Consider the following 19,860-nt stretch of genomic DNA (forward strand, 5'->3'; position numbering starts at 1 on the left):
CTCTTGAACCTTCAAAGCAGTGGGGCCATGTGGCGTTTCCTGGGGCTGAGGAGAAGACTTGGCGGTTGCGATTGCACGTGGGAGTTTGCAGAGAGGCAAGGCTCATTTGCTGCTCTTGTTTTTCACCTTTGTGGCATTGATGTCCGCTTTTGTTTTCTGGATGCGGGAAAAGATCTCCTTAAAAAGAGCCTTGTACTCAGGCTGGCTCTGCTCCAGCCGCTTGTCCACCGCCTCCACGTGTTTGCTGATGGTCTTCTCCATGGTTTTCCGCTCTTCCAGCTCATGTCCCTCTCCTCGGAAGTCTCTGAAGGAGCTGTCGCGGGAGATGGGCCGGGACGTTTGGACGCCCGTGTGGCGCACGCTGTCCTTGTGCTGCCGGCATTTGCTCAGGAGCTCTTCGTACTTCTCCAGCAAGGCATGATACTGCTCGTCCACCTCCCTCAGGATGGACATGCCCCGTTTGCGCACATTGTTTGCGTGCAGCGTGTAATTGCCCTCGTGCCGGCTCACGGCGTCCTTGGTCACGATGGCGTTGAGCGCCGTGTCACTGCAGCTCTTACGGACAGGGTGGTTTGGGGAAGGCGTCATTGACGGCCCGTGACTTTTTCCTCCCTCCTCCTCAGAGAGGTCGATGTAGTCGGCTTCTGGGGCGTTATTCAACGGCTCAAGGAGGGCCTCGGACAAGTTGTCTTCTCTGCTGAGCAAATACTTCTTGACTTGCTTCATCTGCTGCAGCTCCAGGAGCTCGGCTTCCAGCTCCTTGATGCGCAGTTTGCAATTCTCCATCTCGCACACCCGCTGCTCGAGGTCCGAGTACTCCTGGATGACGGAGGTGTACTCTCGCTCAACCCGCTCCTTCCGCTGCTTCTCCTGGTTGACTTGGGACCTCAGGGAGTTCACCATGGCTTGGAGACGCTCATTCTCCCTCTCCAGTGGCTTCTGGTTGAACTCTGTGGAAGAGCTGTGGACCTGGAACGCATCCTCATACCTGAAAGGGAAGGAAGACTCTTGAGAGAGTCTGACCAAGTGACAGGCCATGCAGCACTCAGATTGTGTCTTATTGTCATGTAACTAATTCCAGTGATGCCCAGAAAGGAGGTAACGTCAGCTCATGGAGGGAGATGTGCCTCCTCCCATGTGTCAGGAGACCAGAACATGTGGCTGTGGCTCTTCTGGACACAGAGGCTGGTTTCTGTCCCAGAGAACCTGCAGTGTCATTTGATAGCAGTGATGAAAGACAGAAGGGAAATTAAACCCTAAAATGTAAAAGGCTTATCTGGTCAATGGACAAGCTGTCAATGTTGTCGGGAGGCAAGGATGAATGTCCAAGGGCTACCAGTCTGAGCTGACAGTAGAAGGCTTAGGAGTTCACCAACTCCTCACTGCATCTGCCAACAACCCCAAACCTCATCCATCCAAAAACCAGCAGTGGAGGCTCTGCCACCCCATGTCCCTGTGGCTGGGAGGTGCTCCTGAGAGAGTGGGAGAAGATTTCTGCAGCAAGGCAGGCAGGCAGAGAGTTTTGACACCATTGCCCCTGCTTCACTATTTGGGAAGCCACAACAAGCACCTCCCCCTTCCCTCACGCTTCTGTTGGGAAATCAGTCTGAAGTGCCCGTGGCATCCTATCTGGTTAGAGCAGATTGGAAAAGAGCAACCACCGTGGCCTCCCCTGGGAGGCACGGCTGCGCGGGGGGTATTGAACAGATTTCCCAGTTACAGAAGGGCAGCCTGACCTTCGGAGCCAACGGCAGAGCTGCAAACCCAACCGAGGACCCCAGGCGCTGGGGGGAGTGGGACTGGGGGGACTGGGAGGAAAAGTCATTGAGACCTTAAATAGATTTTGCTAGGGGTTGGATTATGCCCTCATAACATCCCCCTTGCTGCTGCAGTAAAAGTGTCTTTTGTTCATATCCTCTGGCAGGGTGTGCTTTCAGTAAAAAAGTTTATTGATTGCTTATCTATTTAAAGAAGCCTCTATTATGGACAAAGCTGAGCAAGAAATGTCCTCCTGAGGTCAGTGAATTAACAGCGTGGCTGGGTTTTAAGGAGGATCAAGTGTGCAATAGTGCTGGATGTGTTTGTACAGCACTTGGCAGCACGTGGAGTAACCTGGTGTGTGACTGGTGCTCTGGAGGGATACAGGGAAAAATGCCCCATCTCAACTAGTTTCAGTGGGCCAGAGGTGCTGGTCTTGTGCTGGGAGATGAGATCCAGGCTGGACATGAGGAAGCTATTTTGTACAGTGATGGTGGTGAAACACTGGCCAGAGAGGTGGTGGCTGAACCATCCCTGGAGACATCCCAGGCCAGGCTGGACGGGGCTCTGAGCACCCTGAGCTGGTGAAGATGTCCCTGTCATGGCAGGGGTGGCACTGGGGGAGCCGTGAAGATCCCTTCAACCCAAACTAGTCAATAATTCTAAGTCCGCCCTTCACCGCCAGCACTGAGTTTCAGGCCCTGAGGCAGAGCCTCGATCTCTATAGAGGTGTATGTGGGGCTTTGTGCACCCCCGGAGCGGCTGACCCCTGGGCAGAGGAGGTGGGAAGAAGCTTGGAGGGGTTGCTAAAGGCAAAGCGCGGTACCTGGGGCTGGAGCACAGCTCCTTAAGGCAGGGGAAGGTGTGGATGGTTCGGCGTCGCTCCCTCTTCTCCCGCCGGATGCGGAGCTGCTCCAAGCTCCGCATTTCCTCCACCTGCTTCTGCAGCTCCTCCACTTGGTTCTGCAGCCCCTCGATCGTTTCCGTCAAGCTGCAGAGAGAGGAGGGGGCACGAGTGAGGAGTCAGGCACCACCGGTCCTAGAAAAGTGGTTTTTCCCTATAAAGAAAGCCGGTCTATGGAAGGTGCTTCCAGTTTCTAGTGTGTGCCCTAGGAGTGTGACAGCACTTGCTTTTCATGGCAGTGGTTGGACTTTCTCCACATGATCACTCTTAAAATGTAGAAAAGGGTGGGGGATTTGAGCTGTGGCAAGGGATTATACTAATTTGAGACACCCTGTCCTCAAATCAGTTGGCTAAAATGTTCACCTCTGGGACACAAGCACTATCTTGGAGTATCTCAGCACTGAAAACAAGCAGGTGAGCTATTTATTCCCTTCCTCTTGTTTTACTTGTAGAGATAAACACAGGGAGACTGGGCAGAGATTTAGTTTTGTTCTGGCTGTGAATACAGTTTGTAAAACCCTCTGCTCGACAGCTCCTTCTCTGCACAATTGTTTGCAAAAGATGCTGCACTGCAAGGACGTGGCTGAGCCTGTTCTTGCCAGGGATGACCTTGATCATGAGCCTGTTTTAGGAAAGAAATAGTTATTGACAAATTGGTGCTTTAGCATGGACTAGCCAGGGTTTTGCTGAATGCTGGATCTGTGCCTGGTGTTTCTGCTGTGTGCTAGGGACCTCCCTGATCTGATTATGTGCCTTTTATTCAAGGAAACACAACTGAGGAGGAGGAGAAGAGGCTGCCGTGCCTCTTGTGGCAGCTCCAGACCTTCCTTTATCCAGCCCTGGTCCCAGGGGTGTCTGTGCCACGGCTGACCTCTGCTAACCAGCTTGTGTTGTAAATAGCTGCAAAACCTGGAGTGATAAGAGAATGCCTTAAACAGCAAAGACAGGCTGCGCTTTGGGGCCGGGGAGAGGTGAAATGAAGGTCTGCTGGGTCCAGCGTGGCTGCGGTGGGAGGAGGGGAGGCCGTACCACTGTATTTTCTGTTGGGATGTCTTGCTTTCCAGCACCAGCTTCTGGTTCGCGAGCTCCAGGTCCCGTGCTGTTAGGTCCAGCTGCTCGTAGACTTTCGCATGCTGTTCGTTCATCTGCCGCAACATCTCTAGTTGCTTGGTCAGGTACTGCAGAAAAAAAGACAAACTACAAATACTCCACAGCCAAAATCCAGGTTGTTTCACAGGCAGGAATTCCTACAGCCTTTACTTCCTCTGATATTGTATTTTGTGGCTAGTTTATCCTTGACCTGATTGAAGCCTTTTCCAACAGCTGAAATATCCAGAGCCCTGCCCACTGTAAATACTTTTGTGTCTAAAATACGATTGAACTTCCCGTGCCCTCTGTGAAAGGCACAAACCTCAATCTCTCTCTATTCAGCTGCTTTTTTATTCCCAGTACCCAAAGAAAGCTGATATCCCTGGGACCGTGACCCTCCACCAAAGTTGACTGAAATTGGCCAGTTGGTTACTGGATCGTCTGACAGATCGATTGCAGAAGCTGTTTTTCCTTGGGAATTCAGGCTAAAACTCTGAGCCTGTGAAATGTGAGGAGCCTCATGGTTTCTGAGTGTTTGCAGATCCCTTTCTATGAATCTGTCATTGCGGGATTTTATCCTGCAAAGACTGTGAGGGGGGCATCTGCTCAGGTGCTCACCCTGACCTGGGACCAGATCCCAAATCCACGGTGGACGTGCTCCTGAAGGACAGATAAATACACCCACCAGCATCCTTGGACATCAGCTGTCAGATCCCTGCTGCCATCACGTGCTGCTCTGCTCCGCACCCTTTTAAATCAAGCCATTTCTGATATTCCTTTCTTAATTCACAGATCCCTAGAAGTTTTCCAGTAGATGAAAACCCTCCTGGCACAGCGGGTTTATGGCCTCTAAGCTCAGCTCTTTGGGCTCTTAGAAATACTGCCCTGACCCCAAAGGATGTTTGAAACAGTGATTTAGGTTGCAGCTCGTGGAGAAAGAGCTATTTTATGCCTCTAACAAAGGGGGCTGTGTTACGGGGGTGCCGAGGGGCCAGCTGGGAACAAACGTGGTTATGAATAACTGGAATCGAGGGAAAGCAGCAGCAGAGCAGAGAGAAGCGAGTGTGAAGGCTGGCAGATGGGCGGGGAAAGGCCAAACGTGCTCCAGATGCAACCTGGTGCCAAAATCTGGTGTGCACATCCGGGCAGGGAGTGGGGATGTGAGAATGGGAAAAATCCCACTTAATGGGGAAAGAGGATCCTCTCCAGGGCTGAATGGGTTTTAACTCCCATCCCCAAGGCGCATCCCTTCCTTTCTCCTGCATCTGAGCTGGTGGCATTGGTGGAACCATCCCTTCCTCACCATCACCCTTAGGTGACAGTGGTGGCCGAGCAGCTCCCGTCCCCACTGTGCCCCTACCTCGATTTCCTGCACTTGCTCCTCGTTGGTGGCGTACATCTGCTGCAGGGAGTCCTCCAGCTCTTTGTTGCGCTCCAGCAGCGTCTTCCCCAGCTCCGCAGCCAAGTGCAAGTCTGAAAAGCAGACGGGACAAAGCTGCTGCAGTTCCCGTGGGTGCAGTGGGGTCCCTGAATGTCACCGCACCAAATGCGGTGACACATTTTGCACGGCGCTGGTTTTATTGGCAGGTTTGGGGATGGATGTGTGCTTACGGGATGTACAGGATTTGGCCTCTTTTGTCCTGCTGGGCTGCAGGAGAAGGGGAGGCCGAGCCTGGGACATCTGCAGCTCTTCCGTGCAAGGATTTGGTGCCCAGCTGGCGTGTAACCCTCCTGCACTGCGCTTACACACTGCATAGGCAGGATCAGACCCCAGGTGTGGCTGTGGCAGCTGCTCAGCACCTCCATCCCCCATCACAGAGACCCGCAGGGCTGAGGGGCTCAGCATCCCTCAGAATGAGAGTGAGGGTTGGCAAAGCCCTGTGGGGCTCTGTAAATTATATTATTATCTCTAACGAAGGGAGTGCCTTGCCTTCCCTGTCAGCCTCCATCCATCACCCGCTAACAGACTGACAGCAGTAATAAACCCATGTGTGGCCCGAGGGGGCTGGAAACATCTCCCAAATTCAACCCGCCCCCCTGGCAGCGCTGCCTTGGCCGGGTCTGCGGTGCTTTCCTTGGGGCAGCTCCGTGGTGAGGATGAACTGCTTTGTGTTCACTCTTTGCCACCTCTAAATGCCTTCAGGAAGCTACCAAAATAGTTGGACTTCAGGAGGAGTGAACTATAGGTGTTGACAGTGTGGTTGGCTTCAAACACTGGGTTTGCTGCTCCTGGGTAAAGAAAAAGCCCCAGGACCCTGGGAATCCTATATTGGCCAAAGTTTTAGCACCTCAGGTGATGCTGTTTGTGGGCTTGGGGGGGGCACAGCTGGCTCTGATAACATCCCTTTGCTTTCACAGGAATTGCTTGTCTTCTTAAAGCCTGGCCTCTTGTGAGCATGTGGGTTTCTATTTTTCGTGGTGCTTTCTGAGGTGAGTTTCTTAGGGTGGCAGACTGAAAAAATCTGACATTAAACCTTTTAAAAGGTAAGGAAAGAGATCCTGGTGTGTGTTATTGCTCTTTCTTTCTCTGGTATGGTTATCATGCAGTTTGAGATAATTAAGGATTGAGGATCCTGCAGCACGTGAGGGGACCTGGGTCTCCTGCCCTGGCATTTTCTCAGCCCATCATAACGCTCCTCTCTAGTCTGCAGCTAAGGATGTGCTTTGCAAAGGCTCTGCCATGGCTGGGAGCAGCTGTCATTTCTGCCAGTGGTTTATTTGGCCGTGCAGCTGATTGGGAAAAAGAGGTACTCGGTCACTAGGACAAGAAGGAGGGGAGTCAGGACATCTAGGCTGTATTCTGAGCGTGGAAAAGTCACTGATCTCTCACACTTCAAATGGCACATCACAAAACGAGCTCACACTGACCTCTGGGACACGAGTGCTCAGGGGGATGAGTGCTGTTAGTGCGTGGGATGGGGCTTTGCTGATGGAAAACACTGCACTGTGTGAGGTGCTGACATGTTATTAGTTTGGGTGATGACCGTCTTTCTCTCCATGCAGTTCCAGTGGTGCTGGTTCCCCAGATGTGGTCCAGCCAACAGCTGCTCTGTGTGTCCCCAAATCTCCCTTTTGCCACAGGAATGTGCTCTCCAGCTGTGGTTTACATTGCAGGATGTTATTCTAGGCTGTGACCGTTTTAACTATAATCCTAATCATTGCACAGTGACCTGGTCTGAGGGCTGCAATCCCAGCTATCGGTGCAATTAAGATATTGGCACATTTCCCCATGGACAACCCCCTCACCTATATATACATATATATATACACACACACACATATATATATGTATATATATATACATATATATACACACACACATATATATATATTTATTTTTTTAATTTAAATCACCAAATTTATCCAATTTCCAAAGTTCCCTTGGGAAACTGAGTGTTTGCTGCACCAGCTGGGGATGGGGGGACAGCCAGATGCCAGCAGAGATGGAGGACAATTTGTGCCTTTAAGCTGCTTGGGGCTGTATTTAATGGCACCGCCACCTTGCCAAAGCCGACGTCGTTGCTGGGGACCGGCATCCCTTGTAGCAAGTGGGGTCTCGGCCCAGAGATGAGTAGCAAGAGGGCTCCGTGCTGTGCTCCAGGTAATGAGTCAAGTGTGTCCCCGTCCCTGAGGATTACACCAGTGCTCCCTCACCATATGGCATTCAATTTAATCAGCTGGGGTTGAGTTAAGTGGATTAGGCAGCACAAGATCCTGCATTGTAATTTAAAGGGCTCTGTCAGCAATAATTTAATGGGGGAAATGGGCGGCGTTTGGGGACGGTGGGAAAAAGGAAAGAACGGGGCTGAGCTCTGAGGAGGAAATTGATTCTTCGGTTCCATTTTGAGCGTAAGGGCCTGAGAGACTCTGGGCTTGAAGGACACGGGGGAGCTGGTCCTTTTAGTGTCTTTTAACAGCCTCAGCCACCCTCACACGCACACACTCACTCCTCGCCTGCCAGCCAAAGCATCCTCGTTAATCCTGTCTCATCCCTCCTCATCCCCACCTGTTGGTTGCCCCCAGGCTGTGGGACTGTGGGGAGGGAGGGGATGCTACGTGCTTTAACGTCATCTTTAAACCAGATTCTCTCTATCTTTTTTGCACTAATTGTGGCTCTGCATAGGCTGGGGGAGCACACAGCTCCTCTCCTTTGAGACCTTGGAAACCTGAGGCTGAACGTGAAATTTCAGCAAGTTGAGGGCAAAAAAAGAACTGTTTAGGAATTTGGTGATTCTTTCTGCATAGCACTGGTTTCCCCACAATTTTTTTATATTCCTCTTTGCTTCTGTACTGCCAGATCAGCCAGCCAGTGCTGTACGACGTGCCCTAATTTAGCAGATATGCTGATGCCTCCCTTGCCCCTCCCCTCTTGACGCAGAGAATTGAAGTGGTGGGGAGCGGCCGTGCTGCGTGCCGGCTCCATGTGCCCCATCCCTCCAGTGCCTGTGCTGAAGGCACCGCTGTGGAACGGCCAACGTTCAACCTCAAAAATGGGGGACTTGGTGTTGCCCAAACCCTATATGGGAGAGGACTGTGGATGCAAACTGTCCTGGGCAGCACCAGCTCCGTGCCCCCTGGCTCCCAGTATCCTTAAGTGTTGACGTGACCCTTCTAATTAACACAAACCATGGAGACACCCCCCGTCCCCAAAGAGCTGTGCCTCTGGAGCGAAGCAGAGGGAGGGATGGAGGCTGCATTTCCCTGCAAGCTTCTGCGGGAAAGGTGCCTGAGCAAGGAGGGAGGGGAAGGAGAAAAAGACCATTTGGTAGGAAGGGAGCAGGAGTTGAATCGCAGCAGCGCTCAGTACCAGGGAGCACGGCAGGGCAGCACATCCAGGAGGCAGCTGTGCTGGAGCTGCAAAGATCATCATCAGCAGCCCAGCGATAATTCTCCTAGCTCTGTGTCACTGAGGATGCTTTGGAAAAAACACCAAAATCCTTATCCAGAAGCTCTAGCAGTTTGTCTTTAACTAAAAGAGGCGAGGACCGAACCGCAGGGTGTTCCCCCGCTGCAGCAGCCCCTGGCAATCCTGGCACAGGCAGATGTGCGCTGCACGGGGCTGCTGTGGAGCCGAGTGCTTCCCCAGCCTTCACAGCAGCATAAAGAGAGTTCGGAGCCGTTTCTGCCTTCCCAGTGCTGGTCTGCAGCTGTTTGTGTCTTTCCCACAGCCCGTCCCCTGAAGGGTTTTCTCCCCCAGCATCTCTCGGTTATGGCGTTAGGGGAGCACAAGCCTGGTGAGATGGGGAGGTTTCGGCTGATCCCGTAGCTATTCAGATGGTCCATGAAAACACGGCTTTCTGGAGGAAGCCACCATCTGGAGCAGCTGTTTTGGGCCTTTTCCCATCGTCTTTCTTGCATCGAGGGATTCACATGTCTGGGCTGTGAGAGAACGTGCCCGCTGCTCTGAGCACAGTTTGGGGGATGCTTTGCTGTGCTCCTCACCTTTAAATAACCCAACCCTGTTCCCAGCCCATAAGGCAGGCAGGCAGGCAGGCTTGGAGGGGGATGTTAGGAGTCTTTTGGCTCACAGAACTAAAAAGCAGGGGTTTATGGTGCATGTTTTTGCAGGTGCTTTTCAGCTGAGCATCTATTAAGGAATTACTTGGCCCTTCCTAAATGTCTGGGGTTGCAGAAAGGGCTGCTCTGGTCCCCTCCTACCACTGCAAATGCTGAATTGACCTGCTGAAGAGCAGGAGCAGCCAGCGGAGCTCTGGTGTGGGGGCTCCAGAGGAGTTCAGGGTGCTTGTTAGCTGATGGATAGGGTAGGTTGAGAGTTAAGAACTGATGTTTAATGCTGTTGATGTTTAATTTAATTGCATTTGCTGTCTGCTCCATTACACACGGGTACTTAGAGTCAAGGGTAGGTGCAATTATTCCTTTCAGAATCTAAATAAATGATGCTGTGCTAGTTTACCCCAGGGTAGGGTGTACTTGCTGCTCATTTATTTTTCTTCTTAGTTGCAAGGGATTGTGCTGTCTGGGTGTATTACAATGAAGATCAGCTTTTGTGTATCACTTACTGTTGCTCCGTGACAGGTGATGGAGGCAATCGGTGTCCTTAGCCCTTATAAGCCTTTGCAATGGAACGTGCTGGGGTGCAGAGAAGCAAGTGCCACCTCACAGCATCTCCTGAACAACCTGGAAAAGCCTTTTCAATGTGCCCGTTCCACAGGTGGCTCTTGTCCTGTCAGAGCCTCCAGTGCTACTGCTGAGGGCTGGATTCTCCATCCCTTTTATGCTGGTATAACTCAGACTTTCCTACCCAATTCAGCTTTGCACCTGCTGTTTTGTGGGTTTTGGTGAAACACAAAGGCAGTGAGTGCAGCAGCATCCACCTTCTTCCCCTCCTTGCTTCAAACTATGGCTTTAGCCAGGCTGGGCTGATGTTGGGCACACGGCTATTTCTGTTAGCTTAATGAGATTTGCTGGATTTCCTGCTCTTTTTTTTCTCCTTTTCTTTCTCTTGCGTAATCTGTTACGTACCCCTGGGCTGCCTTCGGCTTCACAAGCTTCCCTGCTCGGGGGGAGCTCGGCTGGTGGCAGAGATGCGGTTTGCAGAGGGGAGAGGCAGGCACAGCACTATGAGAGCAGCTCCCTCCCTCCTGTCTCTAGTCCCCTGAGCAAAAGTGGCAGCACCAACGGGTGGAAAACCCTGGGAGGGAATTAGGGCAGCAACCCATCCCGCTCCCTCTGGGTGGACCCCCCACCCCAGGCAGGACGAGGGGCTCAGGATGCGCGGTGTCTCCCAGGCTGTGCTGCTGGGACCTCCTCCAGCCCCTGCTGCTCCCTTCCTCGCTTTCTGCATTTTTCAGTCCTATTTGGTATTTCCTTTCTATCAGCAATTCTTTTTTTTTATTATTCTCAGATGCTCATAAGGCTTTTAAAATTATTATTTATTTAATTGATGCTCATCTTTTTCTTTCTGCCCTCTATCATTCTGTGCCCCAAAGCCTCCCCTTTATATTAACATTCGAATCCAAGGATGGTTACCTCTGCTTAAACGCTGTGTCTGTACGAACACATACAGAGCAGTCCCATCGCCGTGCCCACAGCAATCGATGTGCATTTTGCCAAGTTGTTAGAGCATGATAACACAGAGTATGTTATTAGACCGTGGCTGGGCCCCATCTGCATCTTTCCCTGCTGTTCTCTTATCTAAACAGCCTCGGTGCCCATGTTTGCCTTGTAGGCTAAAATGGTTTCAAAGAGCCCAGTGACTGGTGGCTCAGAGGCTCTGATAGTGCACCTGCATCAGAAAGTGTCCTAAATAAATACTGAAAAGTGGAGTTGTTGGGGAGAAGAAGCGAGGGAAGATCAGGGAGAAAGGCAGCCAGTGTTTTCCTGCACGCACCCCTCCTCCGGGCAGCAAAGCTCCAACTAATTAATTATGTTCAGATGCAGAGAACCATGAACAGAGGCTTTTACTCCTTTAAAGCTAAAGAAACAGATAAGTGGATTGATGCCATGTGGCAATCTCATCTCCCTGGTGTGTTTTGGGGGCAGGAGGCTGTAACTGACCCAGGACTGGCAAGGATGATGAGCATCCTCTCCAGCAACACCCAAACCTGCACCACCTTCTTGCAGGCCAAGAAAACTTGGAAGGCAGCATGAGAATGTCCTGCCATGGCTGCAGCTGCATAGCTGGAAGAGGTCAGCATGGAGCTGGACATTACCAGCTTGAAGGACTGAGATCTGCAGGGAGGAGAGGAGGTAACTGAGCGGTGCCAGGGCAGCTGCGCATGGGATAAACCAGAGTGACTTCCCAGAAGGCTGCAGAGGAACAGGCTGTTTAAACCATTAAAAGAACTGGAAGGGTTCGGAGAGAAGGTTTACAACTGTTTGTTACGTTAAAATTCCCAGCTGTGCGAAGACCGGCAGTTGTGTAACATCTGGTCTCATTCCTCCGGGGTATTTTGTATCTGAGATATTCTCCTGAATTCTTGGCCCACGTATGTGTTTTTGAGCAGGTTAAGCAGCAGCTTTGGAAGCCATAATGATGCAATATACCACTGTTTTGCTCTGGGAAAGGCCCTTTAGCAGAGATGTGCGGGAGTGAGCGAGCTGTGCATTAGCGCTGGCACCGCTGTTAGCAGGAGCAGGATCGGACCTGGGTGCTGTCACAGCTCCAAGAGGCTCCTGACTGCCACGCTGAGTCAGTGCATCCACCCTGTCACCCGCCAGAGCTGGCTGTACGGGAGGGAAGAACGAGGACTGGAAGACGGTGTGGGACAACCACTGCCAGTCCCTGGGCTGCTGTGGGAGGAACGTCCTTCAGCGCTCGGACCGTAAATCCTTCACACATGGCCTTGCCAAGGAGAAATGCCACTGTTAGCTGATTGTTTCAGGAGGGGAGATATGGAAATCTGATTTTTCTTTTATTTTTTTCCTCCCCTTTGCCTCTTATTTTCTTTCCAGCATTTCCTCTAGTTCTGGTCCCTCACACAGCTGGAAGGATGTGCCTGGGGTTCAGATGTAGGAAGGAATTCCTATGAGAGAACAGGACGGAGATCCTGGAAGTTGCTGTGTGGGGCTCTTTCATGCTCCATTTTCTTCCTGCCTTCCCGTAACAGGGGAATTTTTATTCTAGGAAAATACATCTATATATATTATCATTTTTTCCCCTCCTCTCTCATCCCTTCCTCAGACTAACCTAACTGTCATCTCATTTACTTGTCTCTTGTGACTTTTCTAGTGCCCCTTGTCATTCCCAAGCAGCTCAGCAATTAGTCACTGAAAACTTTCCACTTCCACAAGGTGCCTGCTGTACCGCACCGCTAAATAAGTAACTGGCTCAGCTACTGCAGGCAAAACCCTGTCCGTCCTCCTGGCTTGCCGCTGGGAAGGAAGGGTGGTGGATTAACTGCTGTGCTCCTGGAGGACAGGCAAGCTGCCTGGCTTGTCCCACGAGCTGGACCGCTGGGATAACAGCATCACAAGGGACAGAATTTGGGGTGCCACCTGCTCCCCACTACAATGAATCCTTTGGGCAGGCTGAGGGTGAACTGCAGCACTATGGACCACTCCACACAGGCTGGGTGATGCAGAAAACAGGCAGGTGAGGGTGCTGGCACTGATCCCCTGGGTTCATCCCAATGTCAGGAGCTGATCGCCGGAGTGCTGATGACTCTGTGTCTTTGCGCGGATGAGCTGGGAGTGGTGCAAGCTCAGCACCTTGTGTCATTTTCCTTCTTAGCATGCAAGCAATCAGGTGCTTGGCAGGAGGAAGAGGAATTAAAATAAGATCCTTAAATCTGGAGACCTTTAGAGGTTATAGCCGTCAAGTCCTAAGCCTGCATTGCAGATGGTTTCGCCAAAAAGTTGCTGTGGTTGCCCAGGAGGAGAGGGCTATCAGTCTCGCTGTGGCAATGAGCTGATGTATTGGTTTTGGTATTATTTCTGGTCTTGCTGGCTAACTTGGAGCAGTGTGAAGCTGTTTGATTTACATGGGAGTAATTGCCCCAGCGCTTCAGCTGTATTGATGCTCCAGGGACCGCAAAGGTGGCTTTGGAGCCCTCCTCTTGGGCTGAGCTCTGCTCTTTGGCTTAGACCTGAGTGCTGGCAGGGGGACAGGGAGGCCGGGGAGATCAGGGGATGCAGTGGAGTGGCTGCGAGGAGGACTCAGGAGATTGCTGCTGGGGAGATGAGGGCTGGAAGTGGCTGACAGAGGGAGCTGCTGGGTCTGGTCTCCCCTCCGCTGGGATCCAGATGCGACTGAGTTGGCACACAGCCGTCCTGAACACAAATGCTTCTGATGAACAGAAGAGGTGTCCCCACTTATCCCCAGCTCAGAATCTCTAATTTTAGCTCATTCATTCTCTCGGGATCTGGCTGCACGCACACCCTGTGCACAGGGTATGATGCAACTCTAGCCACATCATCAGTTCCCAATGGCTGGAGGAAGGTTCACCATCACCATATTCTAGCTTTAATGCTCAGAGGTACAGACTCCCCAGCCCATGGAAGCCTGTGGCTGAACAAAGCAGTGCTGACAGCTATTCATGCTTAGAAATCCTGGCAATAAGCAAAGCCACACTACCAAGTAATCTAAGCTCCATTTTTATCACTTTCTTCAAATCAGGAAGCCTTCCCAGAGGAAACATCATAAGAATGAAAACACCTCAGAGGATGCCACTACTGTTTCCTTGCCATTAAGTCTCCTGGCTGGGGTTTGAGTCTCTGCTGCAATGTGCTAAGGCGTTTTGGTACAATGCCTTGAACCAGGCAGGCTTACGGCACGCCGGGGAGCTGGGGGAGGAATCTGAAAGGTACCAGCTTCATTTGCACGAGGCTGGAGGGGCCTTGAGGCTGGGGACCAGATCTTGCTGCCTCCAAGGCAGGTGGTCAATGCAGTGGGCACTTCAGGGGGAAAAAGAGCAATTGGGATCTACTTTATTGAAAAATCAGTTACTTCAGTAAGGCAAAGCTCTGTGGAGGATGGGGAGGAACGTAACAGGTGCTCAGAGGTACAATTTGCGCTGTGGTGCTAAAATGGTTAATTAACATAATCATCACAGAGCTCCCGGTTAAGCCATCCGTTGCTTAGCAAACAGTTTTGGATGTAAATGTAATAAATATTTGATGCTGTGAAATGACAATAAAGGCCCAGGAATCAACTGGTTCACAGAAGAACCTTCTCCACTCCTAGCTTAGGATGCTTCTTCTTTCTCCCACCCCTCGCTCCTCAGGAACAGGCTTTAAGCCCGTGCTTTTGTCCTCTGCCTTCTTGGCGCTGCTGCCAGTCGTGGGTTTCTGCAGACCCCAGGCTGCTGGCATGCCAATCCTCTTAGTAATGCTGGCCCACGACCGCCTGGTAATCATGCTACGCTGGACATCTTTCACCCCCCATTTCCAAGCCAACAGCTCCAAGGCTGTTCCATCTCCAAAGACCTTAGATGCTGCTCTGGTTGTAATGCACAGGCACAGTGCATGTGGACAAGGTCTTGCACTGTCCTTCGTGATGCTTTGTGAACCATCCAAATTAATTACGGTTGTAATTACCCCGTAGGACCTTTCCAGTTGGGTGATTTTAGTTAAAGCCTTCCCCATTTCTCCTTCTGAGTTCGTGCAAGCCTGTGCAGCCCCCATTTGTACTGGAGGCTGCAAACCCCACAGCTGGGCTTTGTTTTGGATCTGTGTTTCCCTCCAGTCCTGTATGTGCTCAAAGGTGGAGTCTATCCCCGGCATCAATCCATCATCTCGAGGCAGTTATTCTGCATTTACACAGCTGGGACAGAGCTGCGAACCTGGCCTGCAGTGGGAAGGTGGTTTTATTGTTGTGAGCCAGTTGAACGGTGCCAGTGCTGACTCATGAACCTGACACTAGGGACAGCGATGGGCTAAAAATCAATCGGTCCCGTGTTGTTCAACGCTGCCTATATTCATCTGTAGTTCTGCTGTTGCTCAGCCTGCATCCTGCCCCTGGAGCAGTGCCCAAGTGCCTTGTGAGCCATGGGAAGACGTCACCCAGAAATGTGAATTTCTGAGCAGTCAAAGGCTGCACTGTTTATTCAGCTGATAGCTCCATATCCGTACTCTGCTCTGGCTTAATCTGAGCGTTGTTCCGGAGAACAGTGCCCACTATCCCGCTGTTGGTACTTCCTATTAACTGAGAAATTGGGGTTAAAAACCAGCTGCAACAATCCCTGGGGAGCTGGTTGTCATTCCTTGCTGGGCCTCTGCCCTGCAGCTGAAGTTGTGTAAACTTTAAATCATGACATAATGTACTGGAGCTTCGGTGGGCAGAGGCACTGCAGCTGGACCACACGGCCCGGCTGACAGTCAGCTGGCGAAAGCAAATGTATAACTACCATACCTATAGTGCAACGTGTCAGATGGGTACTGTATTTAGTTAGGAATGACTTTTTTTGCTATGCACTGACAAATCAGTTCTGTTCATTCCTGGGCCACTGGCGATCAGGACTTCTTCCAGTTATTTGCTTATTGTGTGTGGATTCAAAATACTAAGATAATTACAATAAATTTAAAAAAAAAAAAAAAGCCCCAAATATCCACAGCTATCAACTGTCCAGCCTTAGGATAGACATTACATAGCACTAGTGCAAACGTAGGTACAGTTACTTCAAAACAAACTACACAAGTGAATGTTTATCCTCTAGCAAGGCTGTTTTTGCTGTTTGAAACTTGGCCTTGATTTTTTTTCTCCTTCTCAATTTCTCCTGCTTTTATGGCTGATTGGAGAAATCTCAAGAAGTAACTAGGTGACTTAGAAGCTGAAGGTCCCTTTGGATTTGGCTTGGACAGCAAAAGCTTTTGAGAGACACTTTCAACATCCTCAGCTTAGCCACACATTATTTCCAGTGTATTAATTACTAACTCGTGTGCCTGCTAACTCTGCCTGCAACTGTTCTGAGATGAAAGCAATGTCATAACTACCCATCTTTCATTCTGCCCACAGCAAATTTTTTGGGGAACTGGCTTCCTTGTGGATGTAACACTGCAAATGTTTTAGCCCCTAGGGCTCAGGACAGATCTGGGCTCCCTGTCTCTATCCATCGGGTTTAAACTTTCATGGCCAGGACAGTGGCTTGAAGCAGTGAAGCCGAGATTTCCACGGAGATGCCACTGCAGGACGAGGCACCGGCTTTGCCAAGCAAATTTGAATCTTCAGAGAAGGTATCCTGACCTCCCCTACCCAGGATTTGCGCCTTTTCTGCCCCCGCATCCCCCTGGCCCGCCATCCCCGGGTGTCCCCATCCTTACCCTGCTCCAGGTCCTGCTGGTCGTACCAGGGCTCCTCTTCCTCGCTCTGAAACTCCTCCATCCTGTCGGCGTTCAGCATTTAGCACCAGCGGCCCGGGGAGACGCGCAGCATCCGCCAAAGGGGACCCGAGAACACGGAGCGGGGATGGATGCGGGGATGCGGGCGGGGATGCGGCCTCGGTGCCCCGGGAACGGGGCGGGGGGGGATGTCACGACGTGGCACCCAGCGCTTCGCCCCTGCCCTGGTTCTGCCAGCCCGGGGGGACGGCTTTCTCCTGCCTTCAGGCCTGGGGGAGGCTCCGGGAAGGGGCGATGAAGCGGGGACGTGGCGGCCGGCGCGGGGGGACACGGCTGCAGCCGGGCTGGGGGATGCACAAAGGAAGGAAGAAGGGCCCGGCGCAGGCACAGCCTCGCTCCGCAGCTCGGTGGAGACCTCTAGCATGGAAATGCTGCAAGGAAACCCGGCGAGAGGGAAGGGCGAGGCGAGACCGGCCTCCTCCTCCTCCTTCATCTCCTCCTCCTCTCCGCCCAGCGCAGAGCGGGGCTGCAGGGAGCGGGGTGTGGGGTCAGCAAGGTGGGGGGTGCTGCCCCGCAGTCAACACAACTGGGTCCCTGCGCCCCCGGGGAGATCAGGCAGAAACAGGGCTCCCTCCAGCGCTGCTTAGGATGAGGAGGGTGACCTGGCCTTGCCAGGAGGTTCTCTGTGACTTTGGTGGGGATGTTGGTGCCTTCTTTGCCTGGGTGGGTTTGAATGGGTTGCTCTTCAAGGCGGGGGTGTTTCCAAGCTCCATAGCTGGGGCTGTGAAAGAGGACACCCATACAGACAACCCCAGAACATCACCTTAGCGTTGTGTCTTCCCTCGTTCTTCCTCTAGGTCAGGGGTGTCAAATTCATTTTCACCGGGAGCCACATCAGCCTCACGGTTGCCTTCAAATGGCCAAATGCAATTTTAGGACTGTATAAATGTAGGAGTAGCTGCAGCTAAATTGTTCCCGGTGAAAATGAGTTAGATACCTGTGCTCTATGTTCTCCCTATTTTGCACCCCAATGAGAAAACAGTGCTTCTGATGCACGTTTCTCTCTTATTTTTAAGGACAAAATCTTACGTCTTTCTGAAGGGTGAAAGGAGCTTAAAATTGAGGGAAATGAGAATTTGTAGAGCTCTGAGAAGGAGATGTGTCTGTTACATACAAGTAAGTTCAGAAAAGACTCGGGATTTTGGCACTTGCTTTTCAGTTTAAGGGAATAAGGGTCAGAGAGGGTGGTCTTTCTCCTACTTGCTAGTGTGGAGTTTGGTCCAAGGGGGTTTATTTGTCCTTGTCAGCCCTGGAATCCATCAGAGACTCTAAGATCCAAATTAACTCATGTGACAGTGCGTTTAGATGATTTTTTTTTTGCCTTCTGTGTGATGGAACTCCCTGGGTTTATATTTTATTGCATTACCTTGCACTGACACCTACAGAAAAGGCAATATGAGATGTTTACGCAAGAGCAGCAGACTGTGCATCCAGAAAAGATGGGATCTGTGTCAGAAAACTCTGTCCAGTCCAGCAGTGACAGGCAGCTGAGAGCCCCCAGATGATGAAAGAGAGGGTGATGTACTCAGCTCTCCGTACAGCAGCAGAGCAGGGAGAGAAAGCAGAAAATAAGAGAGAAATTGTAGACGATTCCTCTCCCCTTCTCTCCTCACAGACCTCTCTATACACAGCTACATGATCCCAAAATCCAGTGACAGCCTGGAAAGTCTTCTGCCTTAACGCAGTTGCAGATGAGGATTGAGGAGTCTCTTTTAACCTGGCATTTTAACTCAGCAGAGATAATCAAGCACTTTTGGTGTGCCTGGGAGAAAGTGATCTCTGAATGGCTCCTAGATAACTTTTTTCTAAGCAATTTTCATATAAAAATGGGAGAATCCTAATTTTCTCATGCCTATCAGTGTTGAAGAGGCATTTGGACAATGCCTTTAATAAAATGCTTTAACTTTTGGTCAGCCCTAAAGTCCTCAGGCAGTTGGACTAGATGGTTATTGTACGTTTATTGCAACTGAACTATTCTACTAACTGTGAAAAGTATCCTGTTCCTAACAGCAAATTATTAACATTTATCTGTATAGTGTAATGATTCTGAGTGCCTGGATGCAAAGCTCTAGGCTGCTTGGCAGCAAAAGCCAAGTGACATGATTTTGTGAACATATTTTTTTTCCTGTAGGTTTTTACGAGAATGTCTCAGATCTGACGGGTCACTCGATATAGTCAAACATCGGTGATTTCTGTACAGGTTATACACCAACAAATGAGAATTCCCACAGTCTGCCCCAGCTGAGGAGTCAGCACATTGCTTTCTTTCACTAAAACCACTAGAATTACCTCATTTCCTCTGAAGAAAGGAGGTTTGTGGAGCTGAGCCTGTGAAATGTAACTCAGCGACACCAAAAAGACCTGCTTGCAGTTCATAGAGCTGCTCAGTGCAGAAAAGGCAGACGATCGCTTCAAAGGCAGCGCTGAATCGCCTCCAACAGCTGCTTTGAGGTGTTTGGTGAGGGACAAATCCTGAATTCCCAGTCCCTGGGGCTGTAGAACATCTTCTCCTTGCAGGTGGATATGATTTCATTAGGGTTAATGGGCCAGCACATGCAAGGAGCTTGTTACAAGGTGCTTGCACAGGGTATTTGTTACAAGCCTGCTTGCTCCCAGCCCCTTTTGACCCAGGACTGTGGGGAAGCTGGAGACACTTGTTCTCCCAGGGCCCCCCTGCACATCCCACCATGCGGGCTGGGGTCTCCAGTGGTGGCTTCACGGAGCTGTTGTGGGGCTTGTGCCTGAGAGCAGCCGAGCAAAGGGGCTTTGGGGACAAGGGCTGGGGGAGAAGGGGGTGAGAAAGATGGGGCAAGAATGGGATGAGAAGGGGGAAAGATGAGGGCAGAGGAAGCTGATGGGGAGGAGAAGGCAGAGGTCAGGGAAGAAGAGAAGGGAGCTGTTGGGGAAGGCAGAGAAGGTGAAGGGAGTCTGGGCCAGAGGGGAGAGTGAAGAAGGGCTGGAGGAGGAGGAGGAGCGGGGCTCTGCCGTGGGCCCCGCGGAGAAGGGAGGCGAGGCAGGGTGCAGGGGCCACGGGCTGCGAGGCGTGGGAGGGGTGGGTGAGGTGGGGAAGGGATGGCAGCCGGAGACGGGAAAGGAGGGACATTGAGGCAGAAGGAGGAGGAGCAAGCTGCCTGCTGGAGGGCAGGCGGCGGGGCCGGAGGAGGAGCAGCCGGCACCGTGGGCGGAGGAAGGGCTGCGGGAGGAGCGGAGGGAGGGCCGGGACCCGCGAGGCCGGGTTTGACAGCGGGGAGGGAGGCAGGGGAGCTGCCGGCGTGGGGAGGGGGATGGCGGCGGCCGTGGCCCGCGGAGGG

General features: G+C 51.6%; 1 protein-coding gene across 1 annotated transcript; it reads right to left on the bottom strand.

The window, feature by feature from the left end:
• Positions 1 to 102: 102 nt before the first annotated feature.
• Positions 103 to 16,550, bottom strand: CDR2L (cerebellar degeneration related protein 2 like; the record flags this gene model as incomplete). The annotated part of the gene is made up of 5 exons (XM_080356395.1): positions 103 to 988; positions 2,585 to 2,749; positions 3,692 to 3,840; positions 5,112 to 5,224; positions 16,472 to 16,550. The coding sequence occupies 5 exons, from the start codon at positions 16,548 to 16,550 to the stop codon at positions 103 to 105; spliced, it is 1,392 nt and encodes a 463-aa protein (XP_080212521.1).
• Between the last annotated feature and the right edge of the window lie 3,310 nt (positions 16,551 to 19,860).

The sequence above is a fragment of the Nesoenas mayeri genome (genome assembly GCF_963082525.1).
Source record: "Nesoenas mayeri genome assembly, chromosome: 19".
NCBI lineage: Eukaryota > Metazoa > Chordata > Aves > Columbiformes > Columbidae > Nesoenas > Nesoenas mayeri.